General features: G+C 35.0%; 1 protein-coding gene across 2 annotated transcripts in view; it reads left to right on the forward strand.

The window, feature by feature from the left end:
• Positions 1-17,903, forward strand: part of SCAI (suppressor of cancer cell invasion) — a 63,372-nt gene extending 45,469 nt beyond the window's left edge. Inside the window, exons 15-17 of one of the 2 annotated variants that reach the window (XM_019658830.1) lie at positions 2,154-2,327; positions 2,529-2,629; positions 9,082-17,903. In XM_019658830.1, the coding sequence (XP_019514375.1) occupies positions 2,154-2,327; positions 2,529-2,629; positions 9,082-9,228 (422 nt within the window). In that variant the 3' untranslated portion in view covers positions 9,229-17,903. Of the gene's footprint in view, positions 1-2,153; positions 2,328-2,528; positions 2,630-9,081 lie in introns of those variants that run through there. The other variant, XR_002125793.1, reaches the window with a different exon arrangement.
• The last annotated feature ends 109 nt before the right edge of the window (positions 17,904-18,012 follow it).

The raw sequence follows: 18,012 nt of genomic DNA on the forward strand, positions 1-18,012 counted from the left end.
GTGTCTCTGGTATCTAAAGTCTACAGTTTTCTCTTTCACAAAGAGTTACTTCAGTCATCCAATAAACAGTTATTCGACATTTATTTATTAGGTATATATTAGTGCTAGATGTAAGCGATAACACTCTGACCAGACAAACACAGTTATATGTCTCACAGAGCTGACCATCTGGTAGACGATACAGACAACCTAACAATTACCGTGGGTGCTATTAGTGTTTCACTGGAGGAAGCATGTGGAACTCTTAAAGAGCCCTTGAAAATGAAGAGAGTGGATGCAATGATGTTTAAGGTGGAGTTGAAGGATATGTAGAATGAGGTGGGGATGGGAAATGGTTGAAAAAGAGTATTCTAGCAGAGAAATAGCACGTAAGCCCTGAGATAAGAGCTCTGAGATGAGAGTTTATGGAACATTTAGAGAAATTAAAGTAGTTTCTGCTAGTTAAAGGATATAGTTTAGGATTGTGTGGCTGAATTATTATTTTTTAAAAGATTTTATAGGGGGATTGGGGGAGGAGAACAGTATTGGGGAAGGGGACCAGCCAAGTTGTTGTTCTTCAGTCTTCGTTGTGGAGGGCACCAGTCGCCATCTGGCTTCCCATTGGCAGCTCATGGCCTCTTAACCTCAAGGTGCTGTGTTCAATCTTAGTTGAGGGTGGGCGTAGCCACCATCCCATGCAGGAGTCAAACCATAGCCTTGTTGTTAAGAGCACGCGCTCTATCCACTGAGCCATCCGGGCGGCAGCTCAGCTCAAGGTGCTGAGTTCAGTCTTAGTTGCAGGTGGGCATAGCCCACCACTGAACAGGCAATCTTGTTGTTACACCAGCTGAGCCATCCTTCCACCTGTTGGCAGCACAGCGACAGCTCAGCTTGGGCGCAGTGTCACTGGCCCATATGGGAATCGAACTGGTGGTCCTGTTGCTCACAGCCTGCACTCTTAAGCCAACTCTTAATCGGCTGAGCCACTCGGCTGGCCCCGTGTGTGGCTGAATTATGAAAAACCTTTTATGATTTGTTAAGAGATTTAAATGGAGGACAATTGGGGGGTGCCATCAAAAGATTTTAAAAAGAGCAGTAACATGAAAGAGTATTCAGTTAACTTTGTGTAGAATCAAGAGGAGAGGAGCATTGATGGAAATAGGGAGATGGTGGTGGCCGGAGCAGGGACAGTGGCTGGTTAGCTGGCTTCAATGATACTAAGCCCAGAGAACCAACAGGACTTGGTGATGGACGTGGTGATGATGAAGAAATAAGGGAGAGGAAGGCGGCAGGAATGGACGTGCAGGTTTCTGGCTGAGGTACTGGTGGAAATAATGATACTGGATAAGAAGATTTATAAGAGAACAAAGGGGAAAATTTTGTTTTCAATTTTTGACATGTTGAGTTCAAAGTTACCTTTGAGAGTTAGATTGAATATAGCAGTCTAGAGAAACTATCCAATAGAAATAATATGGGAGTCGCCTATGTAATTTTAACTTTTTTGGTAGCCACATGTTGTTTTTTTTTAAGTAGAAAGAAGCCGGTGAAATTATTGTGAGCAATATGTCTATTTGTATTGAGGCTTCGACATCCCACGTATATTTTACGCTTCATAGTGTGTCTGTGTCTCAGTTTGGACCAGTGAAATATTAAGTTCTGGACCTAAGGAGCTCAGTCTAGGCTGCAGATAGCAAAAAGGGAATCAGGGGGTATATAAATAATCATTGCAATTATGGGAGTAGGTGAGATCAGCAATGTATAGGGCCAAATATAGAAAATACTGATGTTTAAGGGATAGACAGAGAGAGAGCAACTAACTAAAGAGAGTGAAAAAGATTGGCAATTCTGGTCCTCGTCAGAGAATTCTATCCTGAACTGCCTGTCGTCCAGCCCTTGCCATATTTGTATGAATATTTTTAGTTGGGGCGGGGAGGCAAAGGAATATGTTCATTTTCCATTTAAGTTTATTAGGCTGTAAAGTTTGTTCAGCAAAAAAGCAATATTAACTGGGATATGGTTTTGTAGTTCCATGCAGAATCTACTTTGTTGAATTATGATTTAATGATATAGCTTTAAGTTTATACATTATCAGTGTATTAAAATGTTCCTCAAATGCATCTCTTATCTTTTGCAAAACTGTTGTCTGTATATATAAAACATGTTTGTTATTACAGATCAATCTCAACGAGGTAGCCTCTTCACTCTCTTTTTGAACAATCCTCTAATGGCCTTCCTATTTGTCTCTGGATTGTCAAGCATGCGTAGAGGCCTATGGGAAAAGTGTCAAGAATATCTTCGAAAAATCAACCGCGATATTGCCCAGCTACTGACCCATTCACGTTCAATAGGTACCCTACTAATCTAACTGCACACTTAACAGAAAGTACTATAATGGTTTAAAATTGTTTAAATTGTTTGAACTGTTTGAATTCTTAAAGGTATTTGTTGAAGGCAGGAAAGTTGAAAAGGTTGTCCTGAACTTTTCTTCCCCTTTGAAATGTATTTTCCATTGAAGCATCCTTTTGCTGTCACCTTTCTCCTCTTTGCAGATCAGGCATTCCTCCAGTTTTTTGGAGATGAATTTCTTCGCTTGCTTCTCACAAGATTTGTCTTTTGTTCAGCCACCATGAGGATGCACAAGATTTTTCGGGTAGGCAAAGTATATTATTTTATCATTTTAGGTATTTAAGAGTCATGTATTATATTTTACCTGTATTAAATATTATAGTTTGAATAAATCCCAACATAATATTCACAAATTAATATGTAAGGTATAAAGATGAACAATGTAATGCATATGTGAGTACCTACCACCCAATTTAAGAAATAGAACATTTTCATTCCCTTTGAGGCCCTTCTGCAGGTCCTCTCTCTCATGAAACTAAAATCCTGATTTTTATAATTATCATTCACTTTTCTTTAAAGTTTTGCCACATGGATTTGTATTCCTATGCAACATATTGGTGGGCCCATATTGTATGCATTCTTCCACAACTTGCTTTTTTACACTCACTAGTATATTCCTGAAACAGAGCCATGTTGGTGGCTGACTGTAGCTTTCATTCATTCGTTTTACTGCTACATAGGATTCCATTGTTTGACTGTATCACAAATACTCATCTGTTCTACTCATAATGGACATTTCGGTTTCCAGATTTTTAGTATTATCAACAGTACCACTGTGAAATCTTATATCAGTTTCCTGGTACACATGTAAGACTTTTTCTGGGGAAAAGACTGGCAATTCTAGTACTCATCAGAGAATTCTGTCATGAAGTGTCTGTGACCCAGCACTTGCCACTTTCAGATGAAATGTGTTAGTTGGAGGGAAAAAAAGTAAAGGAATACCTCGCAATGGAATGCGAGGTCAGATAATTTAGGCATAGTCAACTTTACTAGGTCATGTCAACCATTTTGCAAAGTGGTTGTATGAATTTACACTTGCACTAGCAGTGTGGAAGAGTCGCTATAGCTCTAATCAATGCCAACTTTTGATGCAGTCATACTTTATATTCCATGCGAATCAGGTAGGTGTAAAATAGTAGCTCATTTCTGGAGTTAATATTGAGGTTGAGCAGCTTTTCATGTGTGTTATCCTGTGTTCTTTGTGAAACTTGAGTTGAAGTCTTTTGTCTGTTTTTTTCTAAGTACAGTTTGTTTCTTTCCGTTTTTTCAAGTAATGACATAACACTGCTCATTGAGGTTTTAAAAATTTTAGCCACTCTATTTTTCACTTCTATAAGTAACGTTTGGGTCTTTTTTAAATAGGCCTAAACATTTTTAAAAGTCTTTTGCAACTTTTAGTTTTTCTGTTTGTTTGTTTGGTTTTTAAAGATTTTATTGGGGAATTGGGGAAGGGGAACAGCCAAGTTGTTGTCCTTTGATCTTAGTTGTGGAGGACACAGCTAGCTCAGTTCCAAGTCCAGTGGTATCCGTCCGCCCTTTGGCAGCTCGCGGCCGCTCAGCTCAAGGTACCTGTTCAATTTTAGTTGCGGGTGGGCATAGCCCACCATCCCGTGCAGGAGTCGAACCGGAAACCTTGTTGTTAGGAGCATGTGCTCTCATCAGCTGAGCCATCCTGCCATCTGTTGGCAGCTCAGCAGCAGCTCAGCTCGGGCACAGCTCACTGGCCCATGTGGGAATTGAACCGGTGACGCTGTTGCTCAGAGCTCATGCTCTTAACCAACTGAGCCACTTGGCCAGCCCACAACTTTTAGCTTTAAAATACTATTTTTCCCATTTTATTATTATAATTTAAAATTGTTAAAGAATTGTACAGTAAAAACCCATATACATACTAGCTAGATTCTGCAGTTAACAATTTGGTATATTTTCTTTCTCCCGTATTTATCCATTTATCCATCTCTCTTTCCATTTATCACTTCATCTTATTTTTTGATGCGTTTTGAAGTAAATTGTGGACATCAGTATAGTTTATCCCGCAACACTTCATCACACATATAAATAGCTGGAAATATATGTATGTATATTTACTTCCTTTTTAATGTAAAGTTTAGATACAGTGAAAAGCACAAAACTATAGTGTACCATTAAATGAGTTTTGACAAATACATACACCTATGTAACTCAAACCCCATTCATGTTACACAACATAGCATCATTCCAAAAAATTCTTTCCACACCATTTTTCAGTCAGTCTACTACCCTTTACCCCAGAAGCAACTCTTTTTTTACTATTTTTAACTATCGATTAGTTTCAACTATTCATGAACTTGAATTATACAGTGTAGACCTCCTTTGATCAAGCATATTGTCCTTAAGATTCATCCACGTTGTTTCATGTGTAAGCAGTTAATTCCTTTTTATTACCAAATAGTATTCCATCATCTGAATATACAACAGTTTATTTAGGCCTTTTTCTGTTGAACACCTGAGCAGGTTAAAATTTTTTACTATTAAAATTAAGTGTCTGTGAACACGCTTGTACAAGTCTTTGCACAGACTTTTGTGTTTTGAACTTTCTTGATCTCGGGGTAGGTATGTGTTTAATTTTTTAAGAAACTGCCAGGCTCTTAAAGTAGTTGTACTGGCCAATAGCGTGAGAGTTTCTCTACATTTTTGCCATCACATGTCAATTTTAACCATTTTGGTAGATTTATAGTGCTTTCTCATTGTAGTTTTAATTTGCATTTCACTGGTAAATAATGATATTGGACATTTTTTCACATGCTTATTAGCTGTATTTTATCCCATTATGCCTTTTTTTTTTTAAGATTTTTATTGGGAATTGGGGGATGGGAACAGCGCTGGGGAATTAGGGGAAGGGGAACAGACAAGTTGCTGTCGTTTTGTTCTTCAGTCTAGTTGTGGAGGACGTTGCTTCACTGGCCCAAGTTGGCACCATCATTGGGCTCTTCCCAGGCAAGGCAGATCAGTCACTGGCTTCTGTACAGCCGCTCACGGTGGCTTGAGGGTCACTCATACTGGCTGCTGGCTACACACGGTAGCCCATGGCAACCCACTGCAGCAGGGGCTGCAGCCTACACCGTCGCCGGAGACTCACGGTAGCCTAGCTCCAGGTTGAGCTGTTGTTCAGCAGGCCCTCATATGTGGGATCCGAACCGGGGTCCTCTGGCGTCCCAAGCCAGCTCTTAACCAACGTGCCACTCGGCCGGCCAGCCTTTTTGTTTTCTTAACAGTGGCTTTTGAAGACTAAATTTTTAAAACTCTGATGAATTTTCAATTAATCAGTTTTTTTCTTTAGTGATATGTGTTATATCTAAGAAATCTTTGCCTATCCCAAAGTCAAAAAGATTTTTCCCCCCATTTTCTTCTAGGAGTTTTATAGTTTTAGGTTTTACATTTAGGTCTATGCTATATTTTGAGTTAATTTTTGTTTATAGTGTAAAGTAAGAGTTTAAGTTTTCTTTAATATGGATATGAAATTGTCCTAGTATCATTTGTTGAAAAGATTACTCTTTTCTCCTTGAATTATTTTTGTTACTTTTTTGAAAATCAGTCAATCATATATGTACAGGGATATTTCTGGAATCTAAATTGTTTCATTGACTGATAACATTTTTCTCCAATACACTTAATGCCTTTATTGTAGCTTTACAGTAAGTCTTGAAATCTTGTAGCATGAGTCCCCACCCCCTAACATTTTTTAAGTGGTTGCTTTAGATCCTTAGTGTATCTGTGTGAATTTTAGCATCAGCTTCACATTTTGAATGGGATTGCATTTAATCTATGTAAACAATCTGTGCAGAGTTGTATTTGAATAATATTGAGTCTTCTAATCAATTATTATGGTCTATCTCCACATTTATGTAGGTCGTTTTTAGTTTCTGTCAGTAACATTGTATGGTTTTCATCATACATGTAAGAGGGTCAATAAGTGTCTTATTAAATTTATTATTAAATTTATCCCAAAGTATTTCAAGTTTTGGGATGCTTTATAAATAGAATTGTACTTTTTATTTCTTTTTCCAGTTATTTTTTGCTAATACATAGAAATACTGCCGCTTTTAAATTGACCCCGTATCCTGCAGTCTTGCTAAAATGAAGTATTCTGTTAGATTTTTTTATACCTTCCCTAAGATTTCCTGTGTACATGATCACATCATCTTCAAAAAAAGTAGTTTTACTTCTTTTCCAATCTGTATGCATTTTTAAAAGTTATTATTTTTTTATTAAAATTTTTTTTAATTGGGGAACAGCCATGGTCATTGGTTACACATTGCTTTCATGTTACAATGGCATAGTTGACTTTTTCAAGGAGGGCGCAGCTCACAGTGGCCCATGCGGGGATCAAACCAGCAACCTTGGTGTTATCAGCACAATGCTCTTAACCAACTGAGCTAACCAGTCACCCCTGTATGCATTTTATTGTGGGATTTTTGGTGTGTGTATGTATGCTTTATGTCAGGGCTAGGTCTTCCAGTAAAATGTTGACTAGAGTTAGTGAGAATGATTACCCTTTGCCTTGTTCCTGGTTTTAGGGGGAAAATATTTAGTCTTTTACCATAAATTATAACATTAATTGTTGGCTTTTCATAGATGCCCTTTTCCGGGTTGACTGAGCTCTCTTCTATTTCTAATCTGCTGAGAGTTTCTATCAAGAATCGGTATGGAAGATTGTAAAATACTTTTTTCTGCCTTACTTGGCCTGATATATATTAATTCTAACATGGTGAATGGCACTGATTGATTTTCTTATAGTAAGTCAGCCTTGTATATCTGGGTTAATGGAATTTTGTGGTCATGTATTATCTTTTAGAAGTTCTATTTGGTTCTTTTAATATTTTCCTTTTTTTTTTAATGTTTTTGTTGTGTTCTTGAATGTATATGTAATAGCCAAAGTCCTTATGTGCTAATATATATAATACTATATTCTCTATCACATATAGGTTCATTTTTATTGTTTTTCCTAGTGGTTATGGGTCTTAATATTCCTAATTTTTTGTACATCTAGTAATTTTCTATTATATTGTGGGCATTGTGAATTTTATGATGTTGAATTCTGGATTTTGTTGCCTTTCTTTTTTTTTTCTTTTTTTTAGCTGAGCCATCCCGCCACCTGTTGGCAGCTCACGGCTGCTCAGCTCGGGCTGACTCGAACCACTGTTGCTCAGAGCTCAAACTCTTGAGCGAGCTCTTAACCAACTGAGCCACTCAGCCGGCCCTTGTTGCCTTTCTTTAAAGAGTGTTAGACTTTGTTCTGGCAGGAGTGAAATTACTTTCAAATCTCTTTGATCTTTTCATGGCTTGTATTTAAGCTTTATAGGGATGGATTTAGACTAGTGTTAGCATATAGATATAAGCTTGTTTTGGCCTAATGTTAGGAAGCATGATTCTGCTGAGAGCTCATATTCCCTGTTTCAACAAATATCTCCACTCTGGGGGATGTTTGGTCAGAATTCTAACATCTCTCAGCCCTGTGTGAGCTGAAAGAATTGTTCAACTTATAGTTGTCCCCCAGGAGTTCTTGTTTTTTTCTTTTTTTGGTTTTTGAACATTTCATCTTGTCACTCATAATATTTAGTGCGGTAAAACAAAAATTTGTTCTTCGTAATGTGCAATGAGTGAAGCCTACAGGAATAAGAGAGATAGAAATAATATTTAAATATATGAACTATCATGTTAGATAAGCAGAAAAGTAGTAACTTATTTCTTCAGGAAGTCTTAAATGTGTGGCAAATTGTAGTCTATAGAAATTACCAAATGAAGAAGAATTTCCAAATGAAAATTACCTGATTCTTGATACCTGATTCTTGAAATTGTCTCCTTCTTTTGCTTCCATGTAATTACAATTTTTTTCTTTTTTATTATTCCTTTTCTGATCTTTCATCTCCCTTTTTAGGAACTTTTTTTTTTTCACTCTTTGCTGAGATTCTTAGAAATCTCATCCATGGCTTTAATATTTATCTCCATGCAGATTACATCATTATTCACATATACTGCTCAAACTTGTCTGCTGAGATGCCGTCCTGAATTTTCAAATTCTGGTTGAGGAGGAGTTCTATTTGTATTAACCTATTACCTTGAATAAAATATACCTAAAACCTGAAACTTTATACTATCCTTAAATTAATCTCTTCCTTCTGTTTTTCTCTCAGTTGCTCCCAACACTTCTCTCAAATCATCCTTTACTGAAATCTTATAGTCATCTTTGACACCTTTATCTCCTATAATTAATTTCCAAGGCCCATTAATTTGACCTTTTCAGTGCTTTTCATATCTTTTTTCTTGTTTTCATTTCCACTGCAACATCTGTTTATTCATTCAACAAATACTTGTTGAAATTCTGTATATGCTAGAATTCCCCCCCACCTCAAGTAGGATTTATATTGTTTCCACAATATAGCATAGTGCTCAGAAATGATAGGCTCTAGTAAATATTCGTGAATAACTCACTAAATTAATATATTAGGTTGAACCATATGAAGTTGTCATTTTAAAGGTCAGAATGGTCAAATGTCAGCAATTTCACATGTTCAACAAATATATCACCAATAATCATGTCATATGAAAGAGAGAAATACATATCAAGTTATTCCTTAATATTGTTAACAGTAATATTAACATTTATCATTGTCTTTCGTTAAACTGTAAAACTTTTTTCTCTTCTTTGCCTACCAGGAAACACGAAATTACCCAGAATCATATCCACAACTGCCAAGGGATGAAACAGTTGAGAACCCTCATCTCCAGAAGCACATTTTGGAATTGGCATCCATTCTGGATGTTCGAAACGTGTTCCTTGAAAATACCATAGATGACTATTAAAACAAAAAACCCTCTTGTCCAAACAATTTTTCATTTGCCACAGATTTTAAATGGTGCAGTTTTCTAATGTGATGACAGACACATACATAGTGGTGTTACTTAGTTTTTATTTTTTAATTTTGACCACCATTTTAAAAACAAACTGAAAAAAATGTTTAGACTTTTAGGATAACTTTTAAAATACAATCTTTCAGGTCTTTGAAAAAACTCAATTAATCTTGGAATTTTTATTTTTATTTTTTTGAGGTATGAATACTTACCGACAACATCTGATCCTACACTCAAGTAGTCACCCTGAGAAGAGTAAATTATTTATTTTTGTATAATGAGGAAAATCCAACTCTTAAACTTGGACCTTACATGTATGGATTGGGAAAATATGTAATTGTTCATAGAGATGAAATTAGCCAGCAGGGACTCCTAAAAGTCAAGAACAGTCCTGCCATATTTGTTTTCATTCCAAATTAGTAGGCAGAAAATGTGTGATTCTTTGAAATAGCACCAAGACAATTCTTGAAATCATTTGTTTAAATACTGTCAGGATTTCAGAAATTGTATAGCATTGATTTGCATCTGAAAACTAAATCTTTAATTGGGGTCTGGAGATGATAAATATCATGTGGGATGTGTGAGTCCTCTTTGCATATTTTGTTTTCCTTGTAGTCTTTGAGTTGCTGGAAATTAAAAAGAACAACTTTTAAATATTTCACTTAAAAAAATCAGATTGTCGATTTCCAGTAGGAATTGTATTTAAACTATTAATTCATCAGATCAGGTTTGAATCCTGTCAAGATTGAAGTCCGTGGCATACAGTACAGAGTTTGTAATCTTTGCCTATTTCAAGTTTATGAGACTTCAGAGTCAGAGATGTTATTAATTTTAGTTGGTGGGTAACTGAATTGTTATTTAACCTAAAATGGAAGTTGCTTTAGTATTGATAATTTGGCAATAAGATTGTTTTTTAAACTTCTTGTATTTAATATTTTATATTCATGCACAAGTTTTTATTTTAATAGGACTCAGTGTATAATATATTTTTTTGCGTTTTGCTTCTTTAATGTTACAGGCATTAGCTACGATTTTTTTTACCCCCTCTTTTGACTCCACAGCATTCAAGTTCAAAAAGTTATGACTCAAAAGCCCTTCTCCCTAATTTTCTGTACAGGCTCACATTCTACCTCTGGCAGTCCCAGGGGAAGTGAGGTGATTGCTTTTGGTACCTCTTTCCTATGTCCCTAGGGAAATGTTACTGTAATATTTTTAACTTGGTTTTCATTTCTGGCATGGAGAATTATTTGGGTCTAAGTTATTCATATACCTGTTCCAATTTGCTGATTTTTCACCTGAAGTCTTGAAGTTATTGTTCTTAGTTTGGAGGGATTTTGTGGTGTTTTATTAATATTTTTACTGTTTTTGTTTGTTCTTTTAAACATTATTTCAGAAGGCTTTGGAAAAGTTATTCTGGAGAGAGGTTTCCTTTGCTAGTGGGTTGTTTTTTATTATCAGATAGAGACTGCTTTCCTTTTTTTTCCTGTCCCTTAGTAGACTTTATAGCTTTCCTTTCATCTCAGCATTCACCTAGACTACAGCAATAGACGGGCCTTAGTTGTCTGACCTCTTTTTTCAGTTCTCCTGAAGGTCTGTGCCAGTAATGTTCCTAACACATATTTTCCTGTTCTCTGATGCTTGAAATAATATTTTACATCCTGAGCTTTATCCTCACCTGTTTAGCATAAGGAACACTGGTCTGAGAACTAGGAGGCCTGAGTTCTAATCCTGGCTGTCTTGGTAAATAGCTTTATGCCCTTGACAGGTGTCTTGATTTCTCTGCTTTTTAGCATGCTCATCTGTAAAATAAAGGCATTGGCCCAAGGTCCAATCCAACTGTATGGTTTTATAATTTGAACTCTTGGTCCCAAAAGATATTTTCCCCAGCCCTGCCACCTTGAAAACTGATTTTAGTGTACACATTTTCTTTTCTAGATCGTATTTACCTGGCTTTTATTCAAGAAAATATCTGCGTCCTACTTAGTTGTTGTAGAAACTAGTTCAGAGAGAGGATCTCCTGAAATTAATATTAGAGCTTTTGTATTTAGAAATGTGTTTGTCTAAGAACAAGGGATCTTAGAATCACAACTAGAGATTAGATGATGATATTGCTCCTTAAGCTAATAGTAGTGTAATTCCTTACTGGTAGTTAAAACCTAAAGTGAACTGAAGTGATCTTGAGAGGAAAACTGCTAGAAAATTCTAAACTATTGTTTCATTCATGCTTTAAAAAAAAAAATGTGTATTGAACAACAGCTATCCATACTCCCGATTTTGTTCTAGGCATTGGGGAAGCAAACAAAGTAAACTTTAAAAATTCTTGTCTTCATGAAGCTTCCATTCTAGTAGGAGGAGTCATGCAAGAGACATAATAAATAAGTAAATTTATGTTAGAAAGTTAGAAGTAGTATGAAGAAAAGTTAGAGCGTGGTAAGGGAAGTGTTCTGTTTGTTTTGGGGCAAAGAGCAATGTTGAAATCAGTGATCAGGGTAGGCCTTACGAGAAGATTACATTTGTGCAGACACTTCTTATTTGTCTTTTCTCTCTCTTTTTTTTTTTTTTTTTACTTTTTATTATGAAAGTTTTAAATATTCACAGAGATTAATGAACCCTCTTTTACCCACTACCCAGCTTCTACATTTTAAGTCATTAAATCAAAGAAGAAATCTAAAAGGACAATCACCCAGTGGGCTCAAGATAGTAGATGCACACCACTCCCCTTTATAAATATAAAAATATTAAGCCTTGTATTTATTTATTTTTAGAATTCACAGAAATTTGAATACTGGAACTAAGAACAAAGCAAAGCAATGGGAAAGGGTGCTTCATTGTTTTCAAATTGCACAAACTACCCCTTGGAGATTCTGATACAGTTTCTCACCCCCCCAAGAATCACTGTAAACAAAATAGAAAATATAAGACTGCAAGAAGCCAGTAATACACAAAACAAAATTAAGCACAATGGAATTATTTTCTCTTTTTTTATCTGTGTATTTCTGAGTTGGTAAAGCAACTACCCTATTTTACAGAGGAGAAATCTGAGGACCTCTCCCTGCCTCCCCCAAAACAAACAAACAAACAAACAAAAACAGAAACTGTCAGTTTATTCGCAGTGATAGAGCTAGAACTAAATCTCAAATCTCCTAATCTCAGCCCAGTCTTTCTGTAGCTCAGGTTGCTTTCTATAGAACAAGAAAGAAAAAATTAGAGATTTATATTTTGGCACAAAGGTTATGGTATTTTTAATATATCAAATATTGAAACCAGTAAATCAGTCATCCCTAGCAAATTTGTATTTATTAATTATAAAAAAAATTCCACAAGTTTGACACTTTATCTTTGATTTTAGCCAGGATATATTCTTTGTGTGGGTGTGTGTTTTTTCCTCCTAGGAAGTGGTGCTCACAAAACCTCTCAAAGCACATAGAATTTATTGTACCCTTAATATTTTTAGCAAGTTGAAATATTTTGAGATTATAAAAGCCAAGTGAAATCTCATCATGACTGAAGTTTTCCTGATCTAGGATCTGGGTTTTATTTTTTCTCACTAGTGACTACTGCCCTTTATTTCCTTCTTGCAATAGAATTCCCTGGAACAGATTAGGTGGTGAGAGGACTGAATGTCATCCAGGGTACTGGGAAAAGCAACAAATCTGCTTTTTCGCATATAAATTATGGAGCTTTCTGTAGCATTCTTCTCCAAATTTAATCTCTGACTTTTATGACATAGTAACTTTTTGTCTCGTAGAAGGGGTTTGGACTCAGTTGAAAATCTTGTGCTTAGTTATCCACGGAGACTTGTAATGAGCCTGATATACAGAGAACACCCTGGACTGGAAATATAGTAAGGTACCAAGGTCTGCAATTTGGCTTCTGCCAGTGATTCAGAACCACCTCCCCACCCTAAGTGAGTAAAAGGATTTGCAATATGAATGGTACGAATCTCCTGGTAATATTTTGGGTGTATATATATGTTCCTGTGTTTTGGAGAGTATAAAGAGTATTTACATTGGGGGCTCTTTTGATGACTTTATTTATTTGAAATTCTTATTTGTAATGGCATGTGCATATTTTTATGATGCTAAATGCAATCTCTGTGTATACTTTTTGTATATATGTACATATTTGTAAATATATTGGTATGCAGTGATACAGTTTGTGTATATTATATACCCATACCCATTGTGGGCTGAATTTATTTAAGTTCTGTGAGGACATCATAGTGGCATTGTTCATGCTGCTGTAATTAGGTTGTGGCTGTATCTCATTCATGAGCTTCTATTTTGAGGGGCTTGTGTTTGGGTAAAATGGGCTAATTTGGAGTTGAAATTAAGACACAAAGATCTTAACAGAAAGCTGGATATTCTTAGCTTTAAAATCATCTACCAATTTTCATTTAAATTGATGATAAATTAGTGATATAAACCTGAAAAACCTAAGTATGTGAAACTGAGACACCAGCAGGTTCTTAAGCTATATTAATTAGTCCTTTATTTTATTGATCCATAGTTGAGTATTATTACTGAGTAGTAAAGTATGTATACTGAGAATCAAGGGGCTGTGGAAAAACATTACTTTGATCACATTTCAAAATAGATAGGGAAATGTCCTTTAAATAGGAAATATGTTCCTAGTTTCCATTTCAATACCTGATACTGAATTTTAATTGTGGAACTTTTCTCTCTTTTTTTTTTTTTTTTACCAATGTGTCTCATTTTATATCTGTCTCTGTGAGGCAGAAAAAGGGGCATTAGCTAGGATAAGGCTTCACCGAGGTGGGGTGGAATTTACTGAGGAACAGGAGGTTGTTAATCTGTATATTTGCAGCAGCTGTGATCAATTTAGTCCTGTCTTGGCATTTCCGACTATAGATTATTCTTATTGGAGCTGCATATCAAAGATGAGTGTGTTCATCTGAGAAAATGCTTCCAGTGAATAAAATGCCTCCAAGTTATATTTCTTTGTCTCTATGAGACCACTTGTGTTCTGCAAATTGATGATATATTCACACATGAGGTAGGATTCTTAATGTTATGTACATGGTGTGCTATAAAATCTGGGCCTTCAAACCTCTACCAAAGATGACGGGTGGGGGAGGATAAGAGGATAGTAATTATGTGCAGTGCCAATTTGTGAACCTATGAAATATCACAAAGCATCTCCTCTCTTCACTGGGCATGTTTATTTGCATGGAAGCGTGTAAAAGATGTTTAATATACTTGAATACGTTCACCGCAGAAATTAAGTAGAGATTATTTTTACATGATAAAATATCACTGCAAAGCAACTGTTTACTTCATTATTCTTCAGAGGATTAAATCTGTCTTATCCAACATTAAATTATATTAGAGAAGTTAGAGTCAGGAGTCGATTGTACCACCTCCAAAATGTTACATTTGCCTCATCATTGTACATCAAGTTATAAATGTTAAAATTTGGTAGTGTCCCATTTTGGAAAAATCAGTGAAAATGTTCGTAGCATTTGATGTCCTGTTTTAGTAACCAAATCATTTATTGCAATGGGAGAGTAGCGGAGCAGATGTTGTGCTATTTAAAATTCATGGAATTGACTCAGGCTCAGTGTGAACATTGATTTGAGGAAAGTAGCAGCAGTAGGTGCAGTAGATGAGATTGACATTGTGAATGACCTCTGACTCTAACAGTTATAAAGCTAGTTCCTTTGCAGTTAAATAAGGTAAGAATTGCTCAGACAACCAAGCCCTTTCCCCGTTCTCCTGTACTCTTTCACATTGATACTTCATACCTACTCATGCTGTACCTCCCATTCTTTCCTGGATAGTCAGACCAGTTGAATTAAAAAAAAAAATTTTTTTTAAGGCAATTTGTTTTCCTCAATCTAGAATTTCAAAATAAATTATGCCCCAGCTTCACTGAGTTTTTGAACACAGATTTCTGAAGCATGCCTTATGTTTAAAGAAAAATTGACGTGTGAATGGAATCAATCACCTATTAAAGAGAAGGGTGTCAGAAGGATCATATAGGGGGCGTGCCCTTAATTGGGTAAAGATAAATGTATTAATATAACTAATTTGTTGGTGCCATAGAAATACTTCTTTCGGAACTCTGTAGATGTGAAATGTTTTCTTAAGCTAAAATTGGTATTTTTCACTTATTAGATTGATATAATACTGACTTTTGAGAAGAATTCCATTTCTGCATAACGCTGTTACTTAATCACTGATTGAAGCACCATTTTTTAATTTTAAAATATTTTTGTTAATTTCTTTTTGTGGTTTTTTTAAAGTTATTTTAGAAGCAAGTTATCAAATTACTTGAAGCAGTGTGATTTTTTTTAAACATATTTGAACAGTAGATCAGAGTTTTTAATAATTTTGAAGTATGTTAATTCTGCACTCCAGGTTCACCTAATCATCAAACCTGAATTTGGTCACAGAACAGACTATAAATTGGGAATATTTTCCTATTTTGGTGGACAATTCCAGTCTATATCCTAAGACAATCATCTTTTTAGGTGTAGTATTGTTTATTGAGACATTGGTAATTTCAGGGTTCATAGGCTTATGGAATGAAAGTTAGTAGCCTGAGTGATTACATCACTTTCAGAATGAGATAGGAATTATAGCTAGCCTTCCTATAGGTCTTCAGTAAACAATATTTAATATTTTGTTACTAATACTTTTTTGGAGCTATCGTGAATGTCCACTTGTCCATGATTTAAAATTAAGATTAGTAAACATTATGATTTGACCCTTAAGTTTTCTCAAACATCAAATCAGTGCAATTAACCATTGTAAAATGTGAAATCATCATATATGATTATCCTAACGTAAATATTTCCAAACCATAGAGAAATAACCACTGTATTTTTAAAAATCTTATTCCTATCCTCCTTTGCATGTTACTGATTTTTTTTCTAAATTATAAACATGTGTTGTGATATATTAAAACTCTGCAAGAAAAATTGCTTAAAATGTTTTAGGGCAATAAGAATTTTTATTACTATTTCTTGAAGAATGAGTTTTTTAAACTCTTGTTTATCTTTTATTAAAAAGAACTTTTAATGGTTCAGTAAAATATTTTAGGAGTTTGTGTTCATAGCTTTTTATATAGTTATCTGGGTACATTCCTTTTGTCACATAGACCATATGGCTAGTTCTCCAACTGTTTTGTTTGTTTGTTTTTAATAAACCTTGCCGTTCAACAATCAGAGAGTCTTATATTTTGGAGGCTTCTTCTAGTTGAGGTAGAAAGGTCTTAGATATTAGGAAAGGCGGGTATAGTGTCCTAACATTTTAATAGTAGAGCTTACAAGAGAAGGAATTTATCCAAATAGGTTTTCAATGTGTAGCACCAGTACAAATAGTGGTTTCATTAATCATTGAATCTGATGAAGCAGTTATTAATCATCTCTTACTTTGTGCTAAAGATTATTGTCATTTCAGGCCACATTATTATTTTCTCTGAGCAGTTTCCATTGTAAGGTTGAATATCTTTTTTTCACTAAAAATAATGGTGAGTCTATTGTCTATGTTATGAATATTAGGCAGAAATGCACTTGTTTCATTCATAGCAGAAATTACATTTGGAGAATAACTTGATTTTCTAGTGGTGTGAAATACTTTTTAAAAATTGTGCTTGTCTGTAACTGAAATGTTATAGAATTATAACACTTTAGGGATTCTAGAGTTATATTTATTAGCTCTTCTCAAGAGAATGAAGCACAATAACTTTCATGTAACAGTTCTTATCCAAGTGCTGCTAATCTGTCGTGCAAATAATGAAGCTGTTTGGTTGCCTATCTAGCTATTTACAGATCACTGTAATCCTTGAGACAGTCTTGTTGCTCGTTTGTATTAAATTTTGGGTACTGTGGGTTAATACTTTAGAACAAAATCCATTAACTCAGCTCTGTGAGACAGCAAACCATTATATATATATATATATATATATATATATATATATATATTACTAGTAGAGTAAATTTTGAAGGGGCTATTTACTACCAATGACTAAGGGGGAAATTATATTGTCAATATCATTTGACTTGAACGTTTGTGGTATTGTAAAAGTCTTGTCTGTTGTGTTTCTAAATTGCTTTAGCCATACATGATCTTAAAGATGTTTTTGTTACGTTCCTTTTCAGCAGCCTCTTTCTCTGCTTTGTCTGTTATGGTTAATACTTCATAGATTTTAGAAATTGAGAGGTTATTGAAACATTTTATTTTCTTGAGTTCATCACATTTGACTCTTGTAAATGTGATTTGTCATAAAGGATAGCAAGCCTTTCACTAACTACTTCACTAAATGAATTTCAGAGTAAACACTGTGATTCTGCAGATTGGAGTCAGTAGGCCCCTGTCTTTCCAATGTTTTCTTCTGTTATATGGTGCCTATCACCTGGAGGGCACTCAAATACTAGAGGATGGAAAGTTAAACATTGTCATTTTGATGTTCATTGAGTAACCAGATTACAGAATATTTGATTTTTTGTTGTCAGTGTATTGAAAGCATTTTTGCATTGATAAGTGTTCTCTAGGAATGTGACTACATTCATCAGGTGTGAACTCTTGTAAATGAATTTTGTATCTTGAATTCACGTATATATTAAGTGTATCATCAATATAAAAATAAACATTATTTGCTTACATTTTTTGTACTTAAGAATTGTTGACAACCTAAGTGCTAAACTGTTTGTTTGCTTCTTTAATGCCTCAGAGATTTTAAAATATTTTGGGGTTGTGGATTCAATGCTAT

This window comes from Hipposideros armiger, unplaced genomic scaffold (genome assembly GCF_001890085.2).
Source record: "Hipposideros armiger isolate ML-2016 unplaced genomic scaffold, ASM189008v1 scaffold_290, whole genome shotgun sequence".
Taxonomy (NCBI): domain Eukaryota; kingdom Metazoa; phylum Chordata; class Mammalia; order Chiroptera; family Hipposideridae; genus Hipposideros; species Hipposideros armiger.